Here is a 26,973-nt window from a genome sequence, read left to right as displayed (position 1 = left end):
GGTGCTCATTACAGTGGGAACTTGGAAATAAATAAAAATAATAAATAGTATGCAATATTCAAAGTATTTAACATTTATTGTCTTGCAATAATCACTTCAGAGCTATATTGGTCTGCATGTTGCTTTTGTACATGGACTTTCCCCCCAATTTGATCAGAATGACATTTTAAACTGTGAATTGGGGCTGATACAGTGATTTGCTTATAGTCACCCAGAAACGTAATGCTAGGACCCAACATTTTACACTCAAACCTACTGTTTATAGCTCAGGGGTTTTGAAGCTATGTTCCAAGGAACAATGGGATTCTCCAGAAGCTTATCTGAGTTTCCTCAGTGAAGCAGCTAATGGCAGAAAATATCTCTAGAAAGTAGCTTGTTCATTTCTACCAATTTGTGCATGCAGTTCATGCAGAATAACAGTGAGCTCCAACAGGCCTGGGCAAAGGCCAGGTGAACTGAGTGTGCACCCTAAAACATTTTTCATAATTCTCCACAAGATACAACAGTTCTTTAGTATATGTGCCTGAGTTCCTTGAAAGACAAGTTAACATGGCATATTCCCTAAAGGTATAAAGTTAGAAAACCATTCCTCTCTCCATGTACCGTATTAGTTCTTCACAGCCGTATCAGATAATATTGTACATTTCTACTGTTTCAATCAAATTCGAAGACCTGACAAGGGAATAGGGTAAATCCAATTACCACTTTCCTTCAGAAACTGATAGGAAATGGATTGGGGACCTGTAGACAAAGCTTATACAAATTACAAAAGAAAATGGAAGAGCAAGGTAAAAGAGTGGAGAGTGAGTAGAACAATAGCTATAAATCTAGTAAAATATTGAAACAGATTTTTTAAAAAATACTTGTACCCTTATTTTCTGTCTTGACAATGAGACACCTACTAGGCAGATATACTTTCCACTACAAGAATTAATATAGCTGAACTATAATGGTTAACAGTGTAAAGGACAAGGATGTCTTCAAGTCTGCTAAAGTCTTTTCTATGGCTGGATACATGAAGCAGAACTTAGATTAGGGATGTGAGCTGGCATGGGAAAGCTTGTAGAAATAGGAGTTTTTAGCTAGGGTTGCCAGACTCAATAGAGGACAGGACTTCTGTGCCTTTAATTGCCCTGCTCTCTTTTGAGTCTGGAAACCTTAAAGAGAAACCAGCAGACCCTTTGTTTAATTTCCAAACAAAGGGTCTGCTGGTTTCTCTTTAAGGTTTCCAGACTCAAAAGAGAGCAGGGCAATTAAAGGCATAGAAGTCCTGTCCTCTATTGAGTCTGGCAACCCTATTTTTAGCATCTAACAAAATGTGTATGCATAACTTAAATCAGCAGCATGTTACACAAGGCAGGTCTTGCTTATTAAAAGTATTTATAATCCAACCTTCATGTACAGATACCAAGGTCTAACCCACACAATATTGGAGGGTATGCTATAACCTCCTCCTGTAGGAGCCATCATAGTCTCTAATATTGAGTATCCTCCGAACAATACAACTAAATGCCAAAGAAGGGCACATACTTTGCATGCAAAACATTCCAGGTTCAAAACTGTTTCAGATGGACTAATGATATGAATCTGTAAGCCAGCTATGTTTATATGATGAGATGAGCACATTTTTGTGATAGACCCACAGTTATGTAAATATTGACCTTTTTTGGATCAAATACACATTTTGAAGATTAAGATTTATTGCTTATGGGGAGAGGGGGAGACCCTATTAATGAGCTTTTGGGAACTGTTTCTGTTTCATACTTCATTTTATTTTCTGTAATCCACATAGACTGGATATGAATTTGTATTTTTTGTTTCTTTGAATTTGTGTTTATATTTTAGCATTTTAATAGGGAGTTCCTAAATGATAAACAATTAGGGTGGTATGGCAACCATTTATTTCATTTATCTGCCTAAAGTCACAGAAATATTTGGAGAGATCTACTGGATTAAGGACTTAAATTACTATTGTGTCTGTCATTTACATGTCTATGCAGATACCACGTTGTCTATTGATACAGTCAACAGAATGATCATCCGCTTTTGTCTTAGTTCATGTTTATAATAATTTAATCACAATAATAATTTATTTTTAATACCCCACCCATCTGGTTATCCCAGCCACTATGGGAGGCTTCCAACAGAAATATAGGAAACAACAACAGCAACATCAAACACTAAAGCTTCCCAAAACAGGGCTGCCTTCAGATTTCTCCCAAAAAATTATAGACATCTGCCAGGAGGGCATTCCACAGTTTATTTGTTGTTACGCATGTTTTTTACAAGGATGATAATAAAAAAAATATTTTAAATGGGGATTGGACCTATGGTGGTTTTGCATCAGGTAGAGGCTATAATTTCAGGAGCAGACCCTTCACAAATCCCCCTTATGAGGGGTCTGCAAGTCGCTTGGAAGTAAGTGGGTGGGAAACAGACTGTCAATTTCAGGGATGGATTGAAAACTGCAACTGCAGGATAGTGGGAATGGGTTACAGGACTGACAAGATGCACACTTTCATGAATCACTCTTGCCTTTAACGTTACTAAGTATTTGAACTTGATTGTTCATTGTGTCAGCAGTTGGGCTATCAGCAACAACCACCTATTTCCAGCCCTCTTTATACAAAAAAAGGTGGAAGTTTTCAATTTAAATAAAAACTTGCAGCCTGTTTTGTACCTAGATCTATAAGTTCCTCATTTTCAACATGCTGCAATTGCGACAATATGCAATTAACCCTAGCTGGCTCAGTACAGTGGTACCTTGGCTTATGAACTTAATCCATTCTGGTAGTCCGTTCTTAAACCAAGGCATGCTTTCCCATAGCAGCAGGGGACTCAATTTACAAATGGAACACACTCAACAGGAAGCGAAACATGTTCTGCTTCCAAGGCAAAGTTCACAAACCAAAACACCTACTTACGGGTTTGCAGCGTTCTTAATCCAAGTTGTTCATAAACTAAGCTGTTCTTAAACCAAGGTACCACTGTATACACTAAATTCAGTTTCTCTTTCACCTCTCCTATGTCCTAGATAACATTTGAATGAAACTATCTATCGGTAACTTTGATCACCTTTTGTCTTTCCAGTGCTCTGCTTTTAAAAAAATCATTCATCTCTACTTGTACTCTGTAAAGTGCAAGGGAAATTGATGGTATTAGCAATAAGGAATATTAATACAGCATGTCAAACACTGCCACTTATCCAGGTAGACCGGGAGCCTGCTTGTAAGTAGCAGATTAGATAGATTTTAACCAACAGGTTCCTGTTCTTTTCCTTATTCCGCTTCATCTACTGCTTTCATCTCTTGGTTTTTTATTCTTAATAAAACTTCATATAATTTGACTCTTGGTGTCTGAAGTGTGTTTATGCCAAACTCTAGGATTCTGGCAATCTCCTATGTGCCCACCTACCTACTACATAGGTGAAAAGGGGGGATTTCACAGGGCAAAGAGCAATCTGTGCAGAACATTTAGGTGGGGAAGGCAGCTGGATGCAAGTGTGTAAGAGGGAAAGTGGGGCTGGAGTCTGACTCAGGAGAGGAGGACAGTGATTTGTGAAGCCGGGGAAGCTTTAGAGCTGGAGGGTGGGGCACAGGATGGGTCAAAAAAAGAGAAAGAGGCAGGTCAGACAAGTGAAGAGCTGGATGCTTCCCCACGCTCTCATGCAGCCCTGTCTCACAGAGGGAAGAGGGAAGAGCAGAGGAAGCTTCCACGCAGGCGTAGTCTCCGATTGTGTGCAGGCAGCCCATCAGGGGAAACTCATAAACTGGTGGAGGGGAAGTGATCCCCTGTTGCTGCAACTGCTTCATAAAGCACAGACCTGGGAATAACTGCCTAGGCTCTAGACTGGTGTACATGGATATTCAGAGCCATGGAAACAACTGTTAAGTGTCAGCTTGACAATAAAGAGTTAACTATCTGCCATGTGCATTCCTTTGGCTGGTGAGCGTCCTTGACAGTACATTTAAACTAGCTTGAAACTCTGTTTTGCAATCCTGGTTTTGAGGACAAGTGCATACCAACATGTGGGTGAACTATCAATCTATGGTTTACTACAATCTAAGAAGCAACAAACAAAGCAGAAATTAAAGAGACGAGAGAGGAGAAGGCTGGGTTCATTCCTGAGGCACCAAATCATGGTTGGGCATTATGGGCAAACTGACTTTAAAATTGAACACAAGCAGGAAAAAAGGGAGACAAATTAAACACAGGCGGAATGCAATAAACACCAAGAAGAGAGCAACAATGCAAATGTAAAATAGCAGACAATGCACACATAATATAGACATATATTTTAAATTCAAAATGAGCAATGAAGAGATGAAACCAAATATGATTCTCTGGTACAATATCTTCTGAGGAGGAGATATGAGGAGAAAAATTCAGAAGCTCTAAAGAAAGTTCTTTTGTTGTGTGACTTAGTCAGCAGTCAAAAAGAAACCGACAGAGCCCTGGTCCTGCCCTTGTGCTATTCTGAGCACTGGAATTTCAAAAATGGTATCTGTGCAGGTAGAAATCTCATTTACTAACTGCCCAAAGACCACAAATAAGAACCAAATTAATTCATTGGAGGTTTTTAAGCAGAGGTTGGATCGTCATATGTCATTTATGATTTGGTTGAAATTCCTCCATTGCAGAGGACTGGACAAGATGACCTCTGGGGTCCCTTCCAACTCTACAATTCTATTAGTCTACATTATTCAGAGTCCTTTTGCCAATTCATTTCAGGATTAAATTAGAGGCCCACGTGGGTTTCAAAATTGCAACCAGCCTGGCATACAACCCAAATAGGTTCTAAAGTATTCAGAATACCATATCTGTGGCAGCTAACAAAAAGCAATACACTAAAGTCCTGATTATTTTTAAAAGAAGAACATTGAACATTGATACACTGAGGAATGAACTAGTTTATGTGCTTGTTTAATTTGTGTGATTCTTCCCACACAAGAGTCTCCAAGAGACTAACAGCAGTAATAATTTTAATACTACAATAGATAAAAAAGTCAATTTTAAAAACAACACACCAAAAATTAATCCACAAAATCAATCACAGGACCTTCTCACCCTCTCATTAGTAAATCCAAGAATCAATGCTTTTCTGAACATAATACTTGCAGGGATTCTTTGTCTTTTCTACATTCTCTCCCTCTCTTGTTTTTAAATTTTAATTTACTGGATTCTGCCAATGCAGCAAATATATTATTGAACACTGATACAAATATATTATGCTGCTAAATTTGACACAAAAATGTTAGCATAATGGAAAAATGAGTGATCTCCAAGCAATGCATCTAGAATGAGAGAAATATAAGATAGATAAATATTTAAAGAGCATTTCTGTCCTTACAGGTATAATTCTTAAATGACCCAACTTGTTCAGAAGTTAAAATAAATCTTAAGAACAAATTTTCCATCTCTGCAGCACTTACTGCTAGTCATAACTTTTAGTCACACTGAATACATTATTTTTCCTCAACTTTTTGTCTTTATTTTCCATCCTGATTTTTTGTAACAAAGCAAGAATATACAGCTAAATCTAGAAATGACACTCACAAGAAAGGCTGGTAGATCATGGGAACTGTAATTTCAAGTAGTTAACCTCTGGTTTAAAAATCCATCAAAATGATATTTCTACAAGTGGGATCTACCACAAAGCTTTGCCCTGAGCAACAGTGGAGGAGATTTTCTCACTATCCTCCTGGCACAGACAAAAGGCATGAAAATTTCTCTCATTAACAGCCAGTCTTTGCCAGTCTCATGAGGCAGATTGCCAACCCTCTCGCTTGCCAGGCTGTCTGAGCCTGGGTGCCAGCAAAGTGACACAGATGGCACTCTAAGTGGCATGTATGATGAAATTGACTTTGTTCTTATGCATTGCCTCCCCTCTTGTGTTTGCTCTCAACTGTTAAAACTGCAGCTTGTGCTATGAGTGGACAACTCAGCAGACCCACCCCCTCTTGCCTTCATATTGACTTCCTGGTCCATCCCCCCTTTACAGGTGAGTCTATACATGCATGGCTTTCCTTTATCTGTTTTTGATTGGTTAGTCCCTTCCTGGTGGTTGTTTAAATTAATATTTGATTTTATCATATCTTCTGGGGGAAATCAATATATGTCACCCAATGAAGCAGCAACCTCAATTCTGTTTGTGGGTGGTCCCGATTCACCTCAACCTGGTCAACACAGGGCCCCAGAGAATGATTAAAAGGCAATACTGAAACTAAAAACACCACGAACTATTCTGAGAGCTTGCCATCCAAATACTTCTGCTTTAGATTGTGATAGTTCTGTTGCGTATATGCCCTCCACTTCTCAAGAAATAAATCAATTGCTTCCAAATTCAAGAGATGCTTATCTTCAAGGCGGAAGCTTTTAACCTCAAGCCAACCTTTTTTTAATAGTAGTTTTAAAGATTGATGATAAAAGATTGATAAAAGTACAGAAATACATCATGGATAAAATACTAGTGTCTTTAGACTATTTGAAGTGTAACAATCATACTATTATGGAGATTAATCCTGTCTTTGCTCACTCCCCCTACAAGCACACACTACACACGAGGCAATACTTCTGACAGCTGGTATGGAGTGAAATAAAAAAGAAAGTCCTAGTCTTTCTGATGGAAGAATCATTATTAATACACAGAGCATGTATTCTCCAAGGTCCTGCAAACATATACAGCTGCCCTTATGGTATTCATGGATGCATGGTACAATCCCACGTTACTGAGAGCAGAAATATGAAGGATGTGAGCATACAAATTTACCCACCTGATTGGTATCTTCCCTCCCAAAAGGACTCCAGTGGCATGGGAAAGATTTGTCTTGCTGGCCTAGCCGCACAGTCTCTTTATTCATATTCACATATGGCCCTGCAGTGTGGAACTGTAACTCACAGAAGCAGCTCTCATACTACTGACTGCATTTGTGAAAGCGACCTAACATTCCCAGGATCAATAAAATCAACTGCTTGAATATCCCTAACATTAATGAACACAAGGAAATATAGTTTCCTCACTATGGCCTTGTACCAAAGTAGACCAAAGGAAAAGGGTAGAAGCAGGGTCACAGTGGCCCCATAGTATAGTTAAAGATTCCTGTGGGAGTAATCTTAAGGAAGAAAAAACTGCAAAAATGGGTGGAATAGGAGTAGGCTGTCATAAATTCTCCTTGGCAAATCAAAGTACACATTGTGGGGCTGGTGCACCTTCTTTCGTAACTATCCACAGCTCCCTAGGGAGGCCTGCTTTATACTGTACTTTGAAAACAACTTCCATAGAATAATCTCCATGTCCCTGTTAGACATATGTCAGCAAGTGACACAACCGAGAAAACAGGAACACTGTAAAGTAGCCTGCACACAAAAACAAGCCTCCTTATGGCACCGAAGTAAAATCAACTGTTTGCTTTTGAACAGGTCTTTTTTTGTTTATTTTAGAAATGCAATGGAATTTTATATTATATCAAATTCCTTCTGAGACATCATATATAGAAGAACATTATTGGTATTTTCAAAAGGCAGATGGCTTTAAAGATAAAACTCTCTCACCTCTGGTGTGACATCCCTTGGCGCAAACCCTGTTCCTCCAGTAGTTAAAATCAAGTTCAGCTCCTTTTCATCACACCAGTCTATCAATGTCTCCTGGGGGAAAAACACACACACACAAAGAAATATGTTATCAGATTTTCATGTTCATAAATAATTAAATGACAGAGCAAATTCAAACTACATTTTATTTTATGAATAACTGTATTGCCTTTAATTTAATCCTAAATATTGATAGTAAACTTCATTTAAAGCACTGATATTAATAGATGTGGAGGAAAATTAAAAATAAATTTAAAATACCAATCGTTTCCAGTTCCAAAAATATATCAAGTGTAGGTTGATATCTAATAGAATACAATTGCTCATCCTGTTTTGTCACTCCTTTCTCCCAAGAAGCAGCCTAAACTTTTGGTTTACAAAATACCAAAGTTTCCAACCCTGAAAACACAAACAAAACTGTTTAGTATTAGCAATTGACCATCCTGATCATAGGAAAGAAATATTAGTAGCACACTCCTTGAATTTCTAAACAGATATGTAACAGTATTTTCAAGAGCCCATAAAGCCTAGAATTGCATGACACATGAAAATGTAGAAACCCTGCATATGAAACTTTATATTTGTTCACACTCAGCTCTTTTTGCCATTCCTTCTTACTTTACTCTCTTGCCATCTTCCAACTTCAAAACACAGACAATAAGGTCTTTAAAGCAGGAGCCTCTATTGTGATTATATTGCTCTGTAAAGTGCTGTTTATTTTGATGGCTTTATGTAAATAATAATAGCAAATTTGCCACCCCAGAAATAGCACTTCAGTACAAAGGATTGAATCAATCCTTCAATGGAAAAGTACATAGTTGAGAAACAAATTTATGTTGGAATTCATCCAAAAAATGAAGTCCTACTCTGTCCAGTTTTTTTTCTACCAGGAAGCAAAAGGTACAGTAATCTTAGCAGATGTGTCCTACGGTTATCACTAGTAAGCCCGCAACTTACATGGGGGTTACATTCCTGTGATCACACCTAAAGCCAAAATCACATACAGTATAGTCAAAACACAATGGTGGATGGGACTGCCAAAGTCTTTTTTTCCTAGAGCGAAAAAAATATTCAGTAGAGTAATCTGAATATTGCCAGATGCTGATCATTATGATCAGACTATCTTGGTTCAGGCAGGCCCACAGTTTGCATACTAGCCAAACTTTATTGAGGGCAGAGGTGCAGAAATGGGAGCAGCATATTGGGGGAAAGTGAGATCAGTGTGATCCTTCCTCAATCCACACCCTAGAGCTATACAGCATTCTTTCCCCATGAGTTTAATACACTGTTTAGAGGGGCATGACCCTGACAAAGGCTAACGATTCTAGCATAAATTGGGGAAACAAGAGGAACTCCCTCCTGTGTTATGTACAATCAACCCCACCTTCCACTTGTATCAGGCCTTATTTCTATTTGCTTTCCATTATTGATACTGGTCTGGAGTTTCAAAATGGTTATTTCTCTCTGAGTTTTATCTTTGGTGGTCTGGATTGGGATCTTTACATGCTGCTATTTTGTTAATATTTTACATTTTTTTTACATTGCTTTTACTTAATGTTTGTTTACGTTAAATTTATATTAGGTTGGTTCTGTTGTCAGCCAGTTTGTGGAAGGTTGTGTCTGGGGGGAAATGTGATACTGTATAATATAATGGTTTAATAAGAAACATCAGCATTAACCACTGCTACATTAGTAGATAGGGACGCGGGTGGCGCTGTGGGTTAAACCACAGGGCCTAGGGTTTGCCAATCGGAAGGTTGGCAGTTTGAATCCCTGCGACAGAGTGAGCTCCCATTGTTTGGCCCCTGCTCCTGCCAACCTAGCAGTTTGAAAGCACATCAAAGTGCAAGTAGAGAAATAGGTACCGCTCCGGCAGGAAGGTAAATGGCGTTTCTGTGCACTGCTCTGGTTTGCCAGAAGCGGCTTAGTCATGCTGGCCACATGACCCAGAAGCTGTACGCCAGCTCCCTCGGCCAGTAAAGTGAGATGAGCGCCGCAACCCCAGAGTTGTTCGCGACTGGACTTAACTGTCAGGGGTCCCTTTACCTTTACCTTTACATTAGTAGATACATCAAAGTACTAATCTTGCTGTACATAGACAATTTATTTCATAAATGGTTTTTTAGGCTACATTTATTAAAACAAACATCACAGAAATTGTAGAAACTTTAGATCCCTTACTAGGAATTAGATTTTCAACCAATTAAAATTAAATAAAGACTTATTGCCAGTTATTTTTCTCAGCAGGGTTGCAAACATCTGATATACATTTCCAGGTTTGATTTTATTACACATGTCAATAAGGAAGAACATACAGGTAGTTCATCCCCTCCCTTTCCTTCTCAGTGGATTTGGTTAATTCAATGATATATAATATTGTTATTCAGTAAGATTAATCTCACCCACAGAAATTAGTTGCTAAGTTGCTGGGTGAAGGGTCCTCCCCACCCCACAGTTAAACCTCACTGTAAGCTTAATGGAGGCGGGTGGGTGCTTCATGCTTCCCCCCCCCCCTTCATTAAACAGCTTGCCTTGGCTGGGCTGGTGTTCCTCATGTTGCAGTTGGCATAGATGCCTATTAGCAGCCAGCAAACTGCAGAGTGTGATGACATTTTACACTCTTATGTGTACAGGAAGATTGTGCATATAAGAATTAAGAGTGTTAAAGGGAAACAGATTCTGAAGGTTTTTGTCAAGCTTGAAGACACATGAAGACACAGCAGTTTTGGTACTAAGTAACATGAAATTTGCATCATTGTAATTTTAATATGGGCAACCAAAATTAGTGTCCTCGGCTATTCCTGTTGTGTTTGAATCAGACACCAAGTGGCGCTTTCATCTATGAAAGGACTATTCCTGCATAGAAACAAAATTTCCTTGCGCAAAACATGAGTCATTTTTAGAACTGTGAAAACTCATGGAAATCCCTCAGGGCTACAGAGTGTGCATATACACACTCACACTCATAACACTGAAAGAAAGAGACACACAGAGCAACCTTTAAAAGAATACCAAGCTATTTATGTGCCTTCAAAAGGCTCCTTTTAGTAGTGATGAGCCCACATCATTTTCGTAACATCTGACTACCTCTTTTTATTCCACAGGATAAAAGTACTTCTAACAGCCCAATCCTCTGTGTCTTTCCTTTAAATCAAGTTCCATGGTATTGCATTTGGCTTTACTGCTGGTAAGTTATCATTCAACTCATCTAAAGCTATTTAAAATCGCCCCACTTAATAGTACTTCAAGTTTTGAAAGCTGAACCAATAACATTATGTTTGTGTGTAGTCAAAATATCTCAGTAGCATTTGAATCAATACAGCATTTGCTCTGCATTCAGAAGTTCACAGGTTCAATCCCCGGCATCTCCAGGTAGGCTTAGGAGAGACACTTGCATGGAGACCTGCTGCCTGACCTTGTAAACAGTTATGAGATGAATGGACCAACGGTCTGACTTAATATAAGGCAGTTTCCTATGTTTCTATAGTTGCATTTATACTAAGAATATCTGAGCACTGTGATTCTGTAAAAAATAATAATACACCTGGTACTAAAAGAATTCAAAGTGATCAATCAAGTTCATTGGAAAACATTTTATCCTCTTAGTGCAGTGCTTATGATTTCATTATCAGCTAGAAAAGATTTAGAGGATGTTCACTTATGCACAGACTTAATTTGATTTCTCTGCACATCTTGAAGAACTGAAAAGCACAGTAGACACTGCCAATCAGAAGTGACTGCAAAGCCCCTTTTTGCCATACCTCACCTTTACTTGCCCTGTACCTGCATCCTGGCATCAGGAATAGGATAGGTGGACATGACTTACTTACACAAAGAGCCTAGTGGACCAAATGGAGACGCTTGATGGATCAAATTTAGAACACAGACTGGAGTTTCCCAGCAACCAACACTGTTATTAACAGAGCTGAGGTGCTCTGTTAAGAAAACTATGAAGCCCAAATGTGCTATTGAGATACATGGAGGTGCCAGGGTTTTGGTTTGTTTTAACTGGATTGGGGGGCAGGGCGGCTAAGGAGGCCCCAAATCCCAAAACACAGCCCAGTGAGGATTGAGCATGTTCAGTGGCCACAAAATGCAAGAGTGTATGTTGGGGGTAGAGCAAGATGGAATGGATTATTTTGAAAGAATGGACCTGAGCAATCTAATAGATCAGTTACATGAGTCATTGCATCTGTTAAGACCTTTCATGTGTAAAATAGCCTTTCCTGACAATAAGCAGGGAATAAACTATTTATGCTTGCATTGTTATTTAACTCTACTCCACATTTTTTAATAGGATAAAACCAGCCCTTCAAAATCTTTGTACTGTTAGTTACGGTATTTGTAGCACAAGAGCAGAGAACCTCAGGCCCAGGCCTCTCTTCTGGAACTTGAGGCTCTTCCCATCTTCTGGAGAGCATTTGCCTGTTTAGAATGTGTCCTCAAAATGTGACTATGTTCCTTAGTTGCTTGAATGGAGAGATAAGTTTATAAACCTGCATCACTAGACTGTAGTCTACAGTATAAAGTTACAACTCACACCTGCTGCTTGCCCACTTTGGCCTGCTCATTCCTGACATGCAGTCAGGTTCCCCACCCCTGTCCAAATGGAACATTAAATTAATTAAAACAGATGGCTTTCAAAATGCTGGGTAAAGATAGTAAAGATGCTGGGTGAAGATAGTAAACCATCAAAAGAAAAAATATCTTTTTAGAAACGTCAGCAAAATTAGTACAGTAAAAGCAAAAGCAGCTAAAATTAGTAAGATCATATATCTTCAATCTCAGTTTTTGAGATTGCTTCCCTGGGCTCCTTTGAGAGGAAGAGTGGGATATAACTTTAACAAACAAACAAATCTTTTCCCCTAAACAACAGTCTTTATGTGATGCAATACAAGCCAATTAAAAAACCTTTATGAACTTCAAAAGCAGATTTGACAAAACACTGGGTATGTGTACACCAAAGTAACTCCATCTTGGACCTGATTTATCTGAAAGGTTACTGAAGGTTGTTTTAAAAGTTTAATGAAAAAGTCCATCCCCCGTCCCCACCACCAAATGTTGTAAGCTTTGCAAAAAGGAGTTCAGTTAATGTCTATACCAAAGATGCTTCTTTTATTGTGTGGGTGTTATCTTCAGAATTACCACTGAGATCACTAATTATCTTAATTCTCTCTGATTTATGAGAGTTCATTTGAATTTGTGTGGGTGATGACAACTTTAGGATTATATCTTAGACCTGCTCTTTACCTCACTGGGTAAAAATACCCTTTCCAAGATCACCAGTTCCTTGATCTTCAAAAGCAATCCCACGGGAATGCTAACTTGTTAAACCACCGTCATACTTTTCCAGTGCCACTTCCCAATATCCAATGCCCCACACCTCATAAAAGCTTACCATGGGAACATAAGAAGGCCCATCTAATCCAGCATTATGTTTTTACAGTGGCAAATCAGATACCTGTGAAAGCCCATAAGCAGGGCATGCTTCCACCCCCTCCAACAGCTCCCCCTCTAACAACTGCTTGTGAGAAGTGAAGTTATAGGGAACCAGGCAGGGGGTCTTCTTGGTAGTGGTGCCCTCCCTGTGGCACACCCTCCCTTCCGAAGTCAAGAAGTTAATTGCATAACTTTTAGAAGACATCTAAACACAGCCTTGTGATCAGGAGGCATTTAATGTTTGATGTTTTTATTATGTTTTTAGATATGTTGTAAGCTGCCCAGGGTGACTGGGGAAACCCAGACAGATGGACGGAGCAAAATTATGATTATTATTATTACTATTATTATAGGGAGCAGGTGGCGCTGTGGTTTAAATCACTGAGCCTCTTGGGCTTGCTGATCGGAAGGTTGGCAGTTCGAATCCCTGCGACGGGGTGAGCTCCTGTTGCTCTGTCCCAGCTCCTGCCAACCTAGCAGCTCGGAAGCACAACAGTGCAAGCAGATAAATAGGTCCCACTGTGGTGGGAAGGTAAACGGTGTTTCCGTGTGCTCTCGCTTCCATCACGGTGTTACGTTGTGCCAGAAGCAGTTTAGTCATGCTGGCCACATGAGCCAGAAAGCTGTCTGTGGGCAAACGCTGGCTTCCTGGGCCTGAAAGCGAAATGAGCACCGCAACCCCATAGTCACCTTTGACTGGACTTAACCATCCAGGGGTCATTTACCTTTACCTTTTTTACCTATTATTATTATTAAGCCTAATAGGTTAAGAAGTCAAATAATTCAAGTTAGGAATTAGCATATTGTTATGTTTCTTCTCCAGTCTTCTATTTCTCATGTGTTGCTTCTTGAGTTTTACAATGTTATAAAATTGATTCTACACTTTATGAAGCTGTATTGTGTGCTAATAAAGTTTTGCATAATATTTGTACTTTGTGTCTCCATTGAAAATTAAATAATTTAATTGGACAGAGCTGCAAACTGGGGAATTACTTGCCTTTATCACCTAAACTTAATTAGACCAATTTGCCAAGGACAAACTACTAGGGGGAAAGTCAAAATTCTCCCTTGGCATACTCAAGCCTTTCAATATACCTAACAATGATCTCACAGAATCATGAGCTCACAGCCATGATTAAACGTTAAATTTTCTGATTTGCATTATCTGATCACACAAGTTCAAAAGTGCAATCCAATACATGTATATTCTGAACTAAGCACTGTGTCATAGTCCATCCAGATAAGGAAGACACATGTCTGATATAGTTAATTCTTTATTGGAAACAGGAACACTTTCAGTGCTTCCACAGTGCTCTAGATACACATGCTAACACACTTCTAGCCTCTAGGGAGCTACCGTATCTATAGATCTGGGCCAAAAGAGCAGGTGCAGCAACAGTGGGGGGCCCTCCCCTCCTCCAGCTTATATACCCTCCTTTGATGGGTTGTGTGCTGGCAACCTGAGACTTCTCTTGCATGGAAGTTGTCACTGCTCTTCCCTTTTCAAGCCCCTCCTGGTTCTAGGAGACAGTGGGGAGGGGGAAGGTGGGGAATCTACTGACCTGTCCCTCATATAAACCGTCCCTTTCTCCTCCTCCCCTGGCTCCTGTCTTGCAGGTGGCGTGACACCCCATAAATAATTGATTCCCTGTCTTGGGTCACTCCCCTGGTCCCCTGTCTCCGTCACACACTCTTTGGAGCCCTGTCAGTCCTTGACATACCACTGAGTTCCAATAGAACTTACTCCCAGGTATGTGCATATATGACTGCAGCCTAAAAAAATTAAACTCCGTTGGTGCTGCACCTTTATTGAACTCTGATGACTCACTGACAGTATTTCTTCTTTGCACTTCTCAAGGATGGTCAAGTCACATCATTTCTAAAACCCTACTGGTGATCCAAAGATACAAACAGACAAAATACTGCCACAGAAAATCAAATCAGGCTATTAGTAGGTATACTCAAGCTTTCCCCCATATCTGTGAATATCCAAAAAAGAACAAACACTAATTCAGTGCCCTGTCTGAAAGTGTGGGGAGGCTTTGGAGGACACTTTTTATTTCACGAACTGAAATTTGTACCTGAAATTTTTGCAGCTATAAAATATTTCTCCTCTAATATACAAACGTGGGGAAATCAGGAAAGAGAACAAATGAGAAATTCTATTTATCTCCCGTTTGGATTAAGGCATAATTGAAAAACTCTGTGGTGTCTGGTTAAACTTGGATCAGAACAAAGATACATATGCAAGAAAAAGGGCACGAGATTTGGATCTAAGAATAACCAGGAAAAAATAGAACTCGATTTGGGGCATTCCATTCTAATATTATTTCAACAGATATAAATGAGAACTATTTTAAAAACCCTCTATCAATGGCATTTAACACCTTATAAATTGGATTTAATATATAAATTAGGATCAGATAAATGTTGGAGATGTGGTTCAAATTAAGCAGATTACATACACATCTTTTCTCGTTACAGTATAACAACTACGATATGCCAGAATATCTAACACATTTCTGATGCTATCTTTTAACTGTCTTTTAAGCAGAAATCCACATAGATTGTGAAGAATATGAACCTATAAAATCCAACCTTATGTGCTTTCAAGCTGCTCTATAGTCATACCTCGGGTTACGAACGCTGCGGGTTGCGCGTTTTCAGGTTGCGGACTGCGCCGAACCTGGAAGTACCGGAACACGTTACTTCCAGGTTTCGGGACTCGCGCATGCGCAGAAGCAGTCACAGTGCTTCAGGCTGTGAATGCTGCAGGTTGCAAATGTGCCTGCCGTACGGATCACATTCACAACCCGAGGTATGACTGTAATAGTATTCCTTTATGCTCTTTATCTTTAGTTTATTTTCATTTGTGTGTGTGTGTGTGTGTGTGTGTGTGTGTGTGTGTGATTAAAAAATTACTAACATTACAAAAATATGCAAAGATAATCAATTTATTTCAAAATTGGTCTCTTTACATATTGGAATTATTCTCTGGGTGGATGGGTGGGATTAATAATGTAGCCAAGCCCCATCTAGATGTAAAAAGAAAAGTTGATTTTATACATATTTTTTCTATAGAGGAAAGAAATAAGAAATGACTGTAAAAAAGAAAATATAACTCAAAACTGATATTAAATTAAAGCTGCTATGATTAAAAGAATATTTCAATATTAATTCACAAATAACAGAACAATGCTGATGTAGTAACATGTTGGAAACAGCTTGTAAGACAGTACTTTTTTGCAGAGCAGGGGTGGGGCAGGGGCAGAGGTGGGGTATTCAAATTTCATGTGATTTCATGCAAGCATGCTAATCAGGGGTTCCCTGTATATTCCATTTAAATATTATTTCCTGGTTTCCTTCTTGTTGCTTTATATATTTCTTTATTTGGCTCTATTTTCATGTTTTTTTAATTTATATATATTTTTTAATTTCCAGAAAAAAGGCTGTAAAAATATTTTGCATAAAGCATTATCTAACAAGATCTGGTGACAATCTACATAGTCCATATACAATTATAGATCACTATTGAACAAATACAGACATAAAATAAAACCAAAATAAATAAACCTTTTCATGTTTTTTATCTCCAAGTGTTGCTTTCTTTTCCTTACACAGATGACCTTCAGCTCAATTTTCCTTTTCTGATTTATCCTCATCTATCTTAATTGATATTGCTTAATCACCCATTGGGTGACTTCTCATTTTCTAACACTGAACTCTGGTAAAACTGGGCTCCAGCTCTTTATTCCTCATTCTTTTCTTTTTTCTCAGGCATTCTTTCCATTTTCTTTGCCAGAAAAAAATATCCATAACCCTTCCCAAAATTTATTATCTCTTTGTGAGCTCAGTGAGACACTCCTGAGCAAATATGGTTGGGAGTGCATTGTAAGTGTTAATGGTCTAGATCAGGCATAGGCAACCTTGGCTCTCCAGATGTTTTGGAACTACAACTCCCATGATCCCTGACCACTGGCCCTGTTAGCTAGGGATCATGGGAGTTGTAGTTCCAAAACATCTGGAGAGCCAAGGTTGCCCATGCCTGGTCTAGATGATATCAGATTGCCATCCCTCACCAGCCCCAAATAGGATGGCCAAAATGATCAGGGGTGATGTGTGTGTTGTAGTTCAGCGACAACTGGAAGGCATCTCCCATATCTGGTTAAACAACATGACTTCAGTCAGGAGCTTTGAGGCTCAGCAGTTTTCAAACCCAGCAAACAGATTTGAAAGGCTACTGCTAGATTAAACAAAATGAGGTTAGTCTAGATACAGACAGATGCAGCTGCAGATTTGGATGGACAAAAGTGTATCTTGATTTAATCAAGGAAAAAAAATATTGAGAAAATTATGTTTTTGTTAGTGATAGAAAAGGCAGCAGCAGCATTTATTTACACCTGCATGAAATTAACAAGAGCAAAGGCAAAAAAGAAAACCTTTATAGCTACCATTGAACATAACTGCTGAAGAAATTTATAAAGATCGTGCTGATATGAAATCAACTACTCTCTGAGGTGTCAAGAGTACTTTGTTTTTAAATTAATACCACGGGTATTGTTGCTAATTTCAGAAGTGTATGCACACACATCCACAAGAGATTTCAGAGAATGCCAAAAAACAGCAGCAGGGTGGAGGATATAATTTGGGGTTTATAAAGAAAAAAGGCACAAGAGGAATGGAGGAATATGGGGGAAACAAAATAAACAGTGTTCCCCAAGCAGTAAGTCTATGGTGATGAAAGCAGATAGGCATTTATATAGTTATGTCACTGAAGTCCATCGCTTCCAATTTCAAATCTGTCCGGATTGTAATGTTTCTGAAATGAGTAGAAAAGAGCCCACATGACTATTAGCCTTCAACAGCCTTATCCTCCATGAATTTGTCTAATCCTCTTCTAAAACCACCCAAGTTGGTGGCCATCAGTACCTCTTATGGGAATGAATGCCATATGTGATGTGCCAAGAAGCACTTTGTTTTGTCTGTTCTGAATCTTTCAGCTTCAACATTCAGTTTCATTGGATGCCCACATGTTCTATCATCATATTAATTTATTCATACCACGCTTTCCCCTGATTGGACTCAAGGCGGCTTACAGATAAAAGCAAGAAGTGTTAAAAACACAAAAACCCACAAATAAGCATGGCATCAAAGCAAGCCAATTTGCATATCAAAGCAAGTAACATATACTTTATGAGCTCATTCTTGCAGCAACTACCAATTAAATCCCAAGCTTATCTTGACTACCAAGATGGAGTTCACAGGCCTTCTGGAACATTATCCCCCTTTGGTTCTACACAACATGTTAGGATGCACCAAGAGGTTTTCTATACAGTATAACTGTTTTATAACACAGATATATCTTTCTTAACAGCCTTTAAAATTGTGTGGATTTCACATGACTTGCATGCGTCTTTTAAAATTGAACTCCTACAAGAAAATATAACGCAAATTCATTCCACTCCTCCTACTAGTTGCTTCAGAGAACTAACATTGAGGGGATGGAGTTGAATAGCTGCATAATTCTGTGTGGGAATAATAGGTTCCATCATAATCCCAAAACAATTCTTAAACCAGAGGTTAAAATATTGGAAACAAATATGAACATCACATCTTTGCATAGGGTTGGAATGGATTCTACTACTGCTGCTAGGATAGTCTTGTCTCTGCAGAAGAACGTTCATATGAAAGTTTCTTTGATAATGAAGATAAACTGACAATAATAAACCTAGGCTGCTGGTGAGCTAATAATCCTAGGGTGGTAGCCAAGCAGAGTAAATGCTTCTTTTATAAGAATCTGGCAAATTGCCCCACTGTCTGTCTACATATTCTGTTTCTTTTGAGGAATGCTGCATATTAATATTTCCAAATTGCCTTAGGAAACAAGAGCATCTCTGAGCTGAAAGGTAGAGCAGAAATTATAGTATGCCCTCTGTGTCTGGGCCAGCTAATTCAAGCCGAAAGCAACAGTTGTAGACAAATTCCTAGCAACTGTAGATCTGTGAGATTTGGGAATAAATAGAGTAATCCCTTCTCACTTTTTACCAAGGACTATTTTGCTACATTTAAAACAATCCTTTAAAAAAATAAGATTTTTATACTACATTCTTCTCACAGCTTTCTGTGAATAACTTAGAAGAATGAATCTTTAAATATTCTAAATAAGATTTTTATGTTGAACCATTAGCCAAATCATCAAATTTACAGAGAGTTGAACTGTTTTATATAAAAAAAAACCCCCAAAGAGAATTGTGGCACCTTAAAGACTAATAAGTTGTTATGATGTATGCTTTTGTGGACCACAATCCGTATTAGCAGATGAATGAAGTGTCATCCTGACCTCACCCTACCCCCTAAAAATATTGTGCTGGGAGGCATAAACTCAGGTCAGGAAAAGCCCTTCATAATCTGATGGTATAAACTGTAGTCCTCAAAAACGTATGCCATAAGAAACTTGTTAGTCTAAGATGCCCCACATCATTTTGTTATACTTAAAAAAAAAGCCAGTTTACTTTGCTGATTTGACTAGAAAGCAGAGCCTAACTATTGCCTAATTAAATGCTCAATAGCATTAATTAATACACAAGCTAAAAATAAAGTATGACAGGAAAGCTTTTGTGCTGTTTCCCAGGTTGATGCAAATGGTTTTGACTTTGCAGAATTGCAGCTAAAATAATTAATCAACATTCCGTGTAAAAAGGAGCTTGAACAAATGAATAGAAAAGACAAAAGCAATACTTCCATTATGTTATTCCAGGTGTTGTGGTAGCTGTTGAATGACCAGAAACTTGAATTTAATCATTAATTAATTTAATTTTAAATCAGTAAATCATCACTGTACATTTCAGCATACATTAAAAAAATTAAAGCACTGAACAAAAACAGTTATTAAAATGATACCTTGATTTCGTCTATTTCATCTGGCACTATCTTGTATGCAGATACAGTCCCGCCTAACCTGAAATTTGGAAAAGAAAATATTCTCAAAATCCAGTAACAATATGGAATAAACAAATAAGCCCACATAAGCCCATTTCTATGGTTCACTTCTAGGAGCAAACTGTGCTTAGATACCCAAGAAGCTTATGCTTATGCATTGCTGCAACAGTGCACAGTGGCATGCTAGACAAAGTTACAGGTAGGTAGCCGTGTTGGTCTGAGTCGAAGCAAAATAAAAAAATTAAAAAAATTAAAAAAAATTCCTTCAGTAGCACCTTAAAGACCAACTAAGTTTATATTTTGGTATGAGCTTTCGTGTGCATGCACACTTCTTCAGATACACTAGAAACAGAAGTGTCAGACCCTATATGCTAGACAAAACATCTGAAGTTGGTACATTAGCTAACATAGTGGACATTTGCATACATGAGGCTTAAAGAAGCTCTTGTTTTAAATGTGCTTGCAATTTTTATTTGCCTATTACAAATGTCTCACCTCTAGTTTCTCTTCTGCATGAGGGGAACAGATGTTAACAAAACAAAACTTCAGTAAAGTACTTCTAATGGTTACAAAGTCATCCCTAGATTCAGGTAGGTAGCCGTGTTGGTCTGACGCAGTCAAAATAAATTAAAAAATTAAAAAAATTCTCCAGTAGCACCTTAGAAACCAACTAAGTTTGTTTTGGATATAAGCTTTCATGTGCATGCACACCAGCTTCAGCCTCCCTCCCAGCTGTAGGGCGGGCTGAGTGGGAGGAGGCAAGCAAACTACGGAGGCCCTGTGGCTCACCACTGCGAGGAGCTGCAACTGCCAGAGCATGAATGGCGGCAAGTACTGTCTTTATTAATATATTTAATTGCTATATTCCATGTATAAGACTGGCGTGCTCTGGTCCATGGGGTCACGAAGAGTCGGACACGACTAAACAACAAATGCATAAGACGACCCACGTTTTTAAACTTAAGAAATGGGGGGGGGGACCTCATCTTGTACACAGAAAAGTACGGTATATAGAAGTTTATACAGTAGTAGAAAAAAGCTTATTATGGTCACAAACCAATAAAATTCAGTACAGAATGAAGCATACATTTAGATTAAAACCATAGCTGCCAAGTTATCCCTTATTTTAAGGGATTTTCCCTTATGCTGAATAGGCTTCCTCGTGAGAAAAGGGAAAACTTGGCAGCTATGTTAAAACACATTACAACAGCTAAGTACAAATACTTGTACGTTCTTTTCCTGCTAGGTGCCAGCAATTTCCCCCCTGATCTGCATTAATATTAGATATTACCGGAAGAAAAGAGCTGCAGAGATAAAAATGGAATTTACTAATATGTGCCCTTGAAAAAAAGAGTAGTGAATTACTACAAGGGCACTAACAAATCACTATGAAACTCCCACTTGTTTATTTCCATGCAAGTGGGAAGTTATTTTTCTGAAATTTTTCAAGAATCTGCCAATTCTTCAACCACCTCTTCAACTACCTCCATTTGTAACTTCTTGTTATATTACTGATCTGATTGCCCAGCTCAAACCTGGCAAAGCCTCTGACCCATATTCTATACTACCTGATCTCTTAAAATCTCATCCAATATGGTGGGCTCCTCTACTCTCAGTTCTTTTACTTCTGTTAACAAAACTGGAAAGACCCCTCACATTAGGAGCAAAGCAATTATAGCTTCTATTTGAAAAGAAGGTGTTAGGACTAATCCATCTAATTACCATCACATCAGCCTTCTTTCAGTTGTTGGGAAACTTTATGTCAGATCTTTTAAATGTAAGCTTTTATCTTGGATAGAACTAATAGCATCATTGGTGAAAAACAGATTGGGTTTAAAGCTAGTCATTCAACCTTAGACCATTGCAGTGTACTAACTCCTCTGGCAGAGGAATACACTTCAGTTTCTGGTGGTAAGCTTTTTACCACTTTTATTGATCTGAAGTCTGTTTTGATTTGTTCTTAAGGAAATTGCTATAAATTGCATAATTACACAGTGTAATTGATAGCCCTGGTAAAATCTAGGAATCAATTCCACAGTCTGACCCTACACATATTGGATTTTATGTGCACACACTATATTCAAAAGTTAAGCCCACATGAGAACATCTAGTGGCTTGTAAACACTATCATTCCCTCTTCCCAACACACCAGCAAGAAATATCAGAATACCGATCAGTGGTGATTACATTTTGTTGCAACTCCCCATATGAAATACCATATTTTTCCATGTATAAGACTAGGGTTTTTTCCTTTAAAATAATGTCAAAAATTAGGAGGTGTTTTATACTCTGAGCCATCTTCCCCCCATTTTCTTAAATCTGAGTCTCCAAAAATAGGGGTCGTCTTATACATGGGGGCGTCTTATAGACGGAAAAATACGTTATACAGTCAAACCTCTGTTTGAGACCGCCTCTGTTTGCGACCGCTTCGGTTTTCAACCATCGCGGACCCGGAAGTGTTTACATCTGGGTTCTGCGGGGCTCGGATGCGCAGAAGCACTCTATCGGCGCTTTGCACACGCGCAGAAGCGTGCCTCGGGGAGCGACCGGCTCCCCGGAACCAATTGTGGTTGTTAACGGAAGTATGATTGCATTCCCTCTCATGATGTAGATGGCGTATACACCAGTATACAATTACATACCTTCTGAACAGATTTCTGTTAATAAGAGTTCTCAAATTTGGGGGGCCCCTACAGGCAGTAGGTCCTCATGTACTAGGCACGCTATATCACTGATACAAGAACCAACTTCAATTTAAAAGATAACTCCAAAATTGGGTAACAATTTTTTTCTCAATCTTGTGGGCTATATTACAAACAAAGACCCATCTTTGTTAGTTTATTCTCAAAACCCACAATAAAGTAAACCAGGACCAACAGGAGTCACAAAATAGTTACCAAGCTTCTTTATGGACTAACCCTAACACCTTTGTTTTGTGTGTCACTTTGAGTATCACTCTCGCAAGTTAGCTACACATACTGATTGTTGCATGAAACGTGTTACATTAGTGCTTTTCAAAGCAAACATGCAATATGTGGGCACCACACACACATGTACACATATGCTTCTAGAAATTGGCTCAGTCTAAGAAAATTGTCATACACTCAGATTAAATCTTTCATTGACCCAAATTCTGTTACAGGAACATCTTAGGTGAGAAAGATTTCCAATACTGTGCAATCCAGTTACAAAAGAGTCAAACAACGCATAAAGATTACAGCTTCTGAAAGTAATCTGATTCAGGTTGGCTGTTTCTAAAAACTAGACATTTCTTAACTCTAACCATGTCCTTTTTTCAAACCAGGGTTAGAGAGCAAGAGTTAAATTGACATTTAAGTCTTGGATTTTGGGTTTGCAGAGCAAAACCTGCGCTCATTTGTTTGGGGTTTTTTTTAGCCAAACTGTATGGCTACATACTAGCCTTCCCCATCCTGGGAATACAACTCCCATCATTACAGACTGGGGCTGATGGAACTTGTAGTTCAAGACAAATGTAAGGCACCAGGCTGGGGATGGCTGTACTACTCCATGATCAACTGTGGATTTAGTTCCAGCTTACTATGTATTTGTCTTAGGATCAGCAACTTTCTCCTCTTGCTTGCTAACTTCAGGAGAAATGACAAAGAGCTGCTAGAACTTACCTGGGTGAGCTAGAAAGCTTCAGTAACATCTTAATAGTACCTTAATACTACTACATGGGGTCACGAAGAGTCGGACACGACTAAACGACTAAACACAACAACAATACTACTATAGAAAGCTATTACTGACTAGTTTAGCATAAGTTGTTGCACACATTTCTAAAAACACAGTGGTACCTCGGTTTGCGACTGCCTCAGGGAGCGACCGCTTTGGTTTCCGACTACCGCGGACCCGGAAGTGTTTACATCCGGGTTCTGCAGCACTCGGATGCGCAGATGCGCTCTAGCGGCGCTTCACGCACACACAGAAGCATGCCTCAGGGAACAACGAACTCAGGGAGCGACCGGCTCCCCGGAACCAATTGTGGTCACAAACCAAGGTACCACTGTAATGCTAGTAACATGCATTATACTTCTAATATTAAAAATATATATTAAAAAATGTTTTGCCAAATTGTATTTTTAAAACTCTTTTTATATAGAGATAGTATGAACAAATCAAAGAACACATATGGGAAGAATGTGCCTTGTTGTTTGTGGTGTGTCATCCCAAACTACAGAATATGGAAAATAAAATATTTTATCATTTTGATTTCTTCCACATCAGGTCTTTTGTTGTTGAATATACAGAATGTCTTGGTATGTGTTGAATTGTGTTGTACAACAGTCATGAATAATTGAAGTATTGAAATCATAAGCTTCACTCCCTATTGCCACCCATGTTTAGAAAAGCATTTAGTATGAAATCAGATTTCAAATAAAATTATAGTTGTTTTGGGACTGTGGTCCATATTGCTCTGTTCATGTAATTTCATTATATACAATTTTATGTTTAGAAAATTGCAATAAAATAAGTCACTTTTAAAACCTTAATAAATGAGTCAGCTGAATTCAGTGACGCAATCTAAAAATAACTCCATCTAGCCCAGTTGTTGTTATTTGCAGAAGTGCTCAGATGCCACTTTAATTAACATGATCTTTTGCTCAGTAGATAATAATATTCAAATAATACAATATCTTTCACTGCCATCCAAAAACTAATTATTAAAATTGAGTGTTTCCCACCTAAAGCACACACTACTCACATTTTATCAGATCCATCATGCATATGCTCTACTTTCTCATAGGTTATATTCAATATTGGGGGGGAAATGCTGTTTATGTTCAGAGTTATAGGTATCTTATGTTGGCTAAATGTCCACAAACCAGAAGTGAAAGCTGATGTCTTAACAGATGTACCCTGTGATCAGTAATGATGTACAAAACAACAAGAGATACTTGCTTACAACTTACCCTCCGTGCACCCACACTTTTCCTTTTAGGGTTTTTAAGGCCCAAATTGAGAAGGGGATGATGAAGTACTTGCAATAGAGCAAAAATGACCCAAATTGTTCCAGTCCTACATCGCCTTATGAAGCACCTAGGTCTAACTGTATTGCTAGAAGTATACTCCTGTCAGTTGACCCATGTTTTGTTTTTTGCTTACGTCAGTAGTTAGCAGGATATGTTATAGTGGGAAGAAACTTTATTCTAGCTCCATCCTTATACAGGCTCACCAGTAGGGATATATTAAGTTAGTAATGTTCATTGCATCATGTATTCACCCTAAGATAAGTTGTCTCTGTTCTGCTGCAGTTTGGTTGCTGCCAAATACATTATTCTTCTCACTGTCCACACACCATGGGCAGAATCTTAATTATTTTGAGGCAACATAATTGCATTTACTACAGGATTTCACAGCCTTCTCTGCATCCCCCCTTCCTCGCTGCCTTTGAAGTGCTTTGTGCTTTTTTAAAGTATGTGTGTGTTTTGTCATTGTCTTTTCATAGCAAATGGAGTAACTAATTCCCTATCAATTAGCCATCTCCCCACAGAGATTCTTTGTGTACATGTGTGCCTTTTAAAAATTGGTGCTTCTATCATGTGTAGCTCTGTACAGCCGTTCTCTCTACACAGATCTATTTGTGTTCATTTGAAAAGCTTTTTTCCCTTTAGTTGCTCACTAGTGTGTTACATCCTGTAGGGAATGCTGAGAAGGGGAAATGAGGTCACCCGGGAAGATCATTCTCTGTGGTAAAGGGTAGGGAGCAAGTGTGAAGGATGGCAGTGTGGGGGATGGGACAGGAGGAGAGAAAGCAGGGAAGCTACTAGCCAAGCCTAGGGGGTGGCACAAAGGGAAGAGGGAAAAGGGAAGCTTGACACTGAGAAGCGAGGTGTGGGACAGAGGTGGACCGTTGAGGCTCTAAAGGCAGGGGCAAACAGTTACCGGGGGGGGGGGGCAGGAGCATCCATCTGAAGCTCCAGAAGAGAAAAAGAGGACTGAGCAAATTTCTCTCAGTTTTGAAAAAAATGTACAATTGCATACAGGGCAAGTCTATAAATGTTTATTCATAAGCAAGTGTCACAGAATTCAATCCATAAACTGGATTGCAGCATTAAACATTTAACAGTTTCATTAATACATCTTATTATAATTATGCAATAAGATTATTCCTTGTTTTTGCTCCAGTAGCCGCTAAGACTTCCACACAAGAGCTTCCAACCCCAAAAGTCCTATGACATGAGCAACAGCTGCAAAAATAATTTTTTCATTCTCTGATTTCAGAAATTTTATCCATTGATAAAGAAGTCTTGGATATTTAACTGTCCATCATTCCAACAAAGGGGCACTACAATTAAATCAACTGGGCTTACTTCCAGGTAAGCATCTAGGATTGCAGCCTTAGTCTATTTACTTAAACAGAAAATCCAAAAGAGATTAGAGAAGCTTTCTCCATAGCAAACATACACAGCATTGTATTCTTTGAAATGCTGTTTTTGCAATTTTTGAACAATCTTCAATTTCTTCATTGGGAGTTTTGAAAGTCTGATGTTTCAACTCCCCACCCCCACCCCCCGGTAGCCTTATGATATGGGAGCAATTCACCTGCTGATTTTTTGCCCGCCATGCACCCAGCTGTTAGCACCCAGCCAGGAAAAACTAGAAATCCTGCATATGCATATCATATTCACATCCTTCTCATTCCCTTCACTTTTTAGTGTAAAAGAGTACTTTAAAGACACTGCTAACAACATCATAGGGACCCAGGTGGCGCTGTGGTTAAACCACTGAGCCTAGGGCTTGCTGATCAGAAGGTTGGCGGTTCGAATCCCTGTGACGGGGTGAGCTCCCGCTGCTTGGTCCCAGCTCCTGCCAACCTAGCAGTTCGAAAGCACGTCAAAATGCAAGTAGATAAATAGGAACCGCTACAGCGGGAAGGTAAACGGCGTTTCCATGTGCTGCTCTGGTTTGCCAGAAGCGGCTTTGTCATGCTGGCCACATGACCTGGAAGCTATACGCCGGCTCCCTCGGCCAATAACGCGA

The 26,973-nt window shown here is 38.9% G+C and overlaps 1 protein-coding gene and 1 long non-coding RNA gene across 42 annotated transcripts in view; one reads left to right on the top strand and one right to left on the bottom strand.

Annotated features, from left to right (window-relative positions):
- GPHN (gephyrin) overlaps positions 1-26,973 on the bottom strand; it is a 223,035-nt gene that overhangs the window by 140,896 nt on the left and 55,166 nt on the right. For 38 of the 41 annotated variants that reach the window (XM_060274044.2, XM_060274051.2, XM_035113931.3 and 35 more), the window contains exons 3-4: positions 19,930-19,987; positions 7,552-7,644 (exon numbers count right to left, since the gene is read on the bottom strand). In XM_060274044.2, the coding sequence (XP_060130027.1) occupies positions 7,552-7,644; positions 19,930-19,987 (151 nt within the window). The remainder of the gene's footprint in view (positions 1-7,551; positions 7,645-19,929; positions 19,988-26,973) is intronic. The other 3 variants (XM_088669606.1, XM_088669602.1, XM_088669616.1) reach the window with 1 other exon arrangement.
- LOC148687652 (uncharacterized) lies at positions 5,915-26,310 on the top strand. The gene is made up of 3 exons (XR_015950009.1): positions 5,915-6,001; positions 10,695-10,777; positions 26,215-26,310. It is a non-coding gene; the product is annotated as an uncharacterized LOC148687652 (long non-coding RNA).

The sequence above is a fragment of the Zootoca vivipara genome, chromosome 1 (genome assembly GCF_965207765.1).
Source record: "Zootoca vivipara chromosome 1, rZooViv2.hap1.1, whole genome shotgun sequence".
Classification (NCBI taxonomy): Eukaryota; Metazoa; Chordata; class Lepidosauria; order Squamata; family Lacertidae; genus Zootoca; species Zootoca vivipara.
The sequence above is the reverse complement of the archived record's forward strand: the minus strand, read 5'-3'. Positions and strand labels throughout refer to the sequence as shown.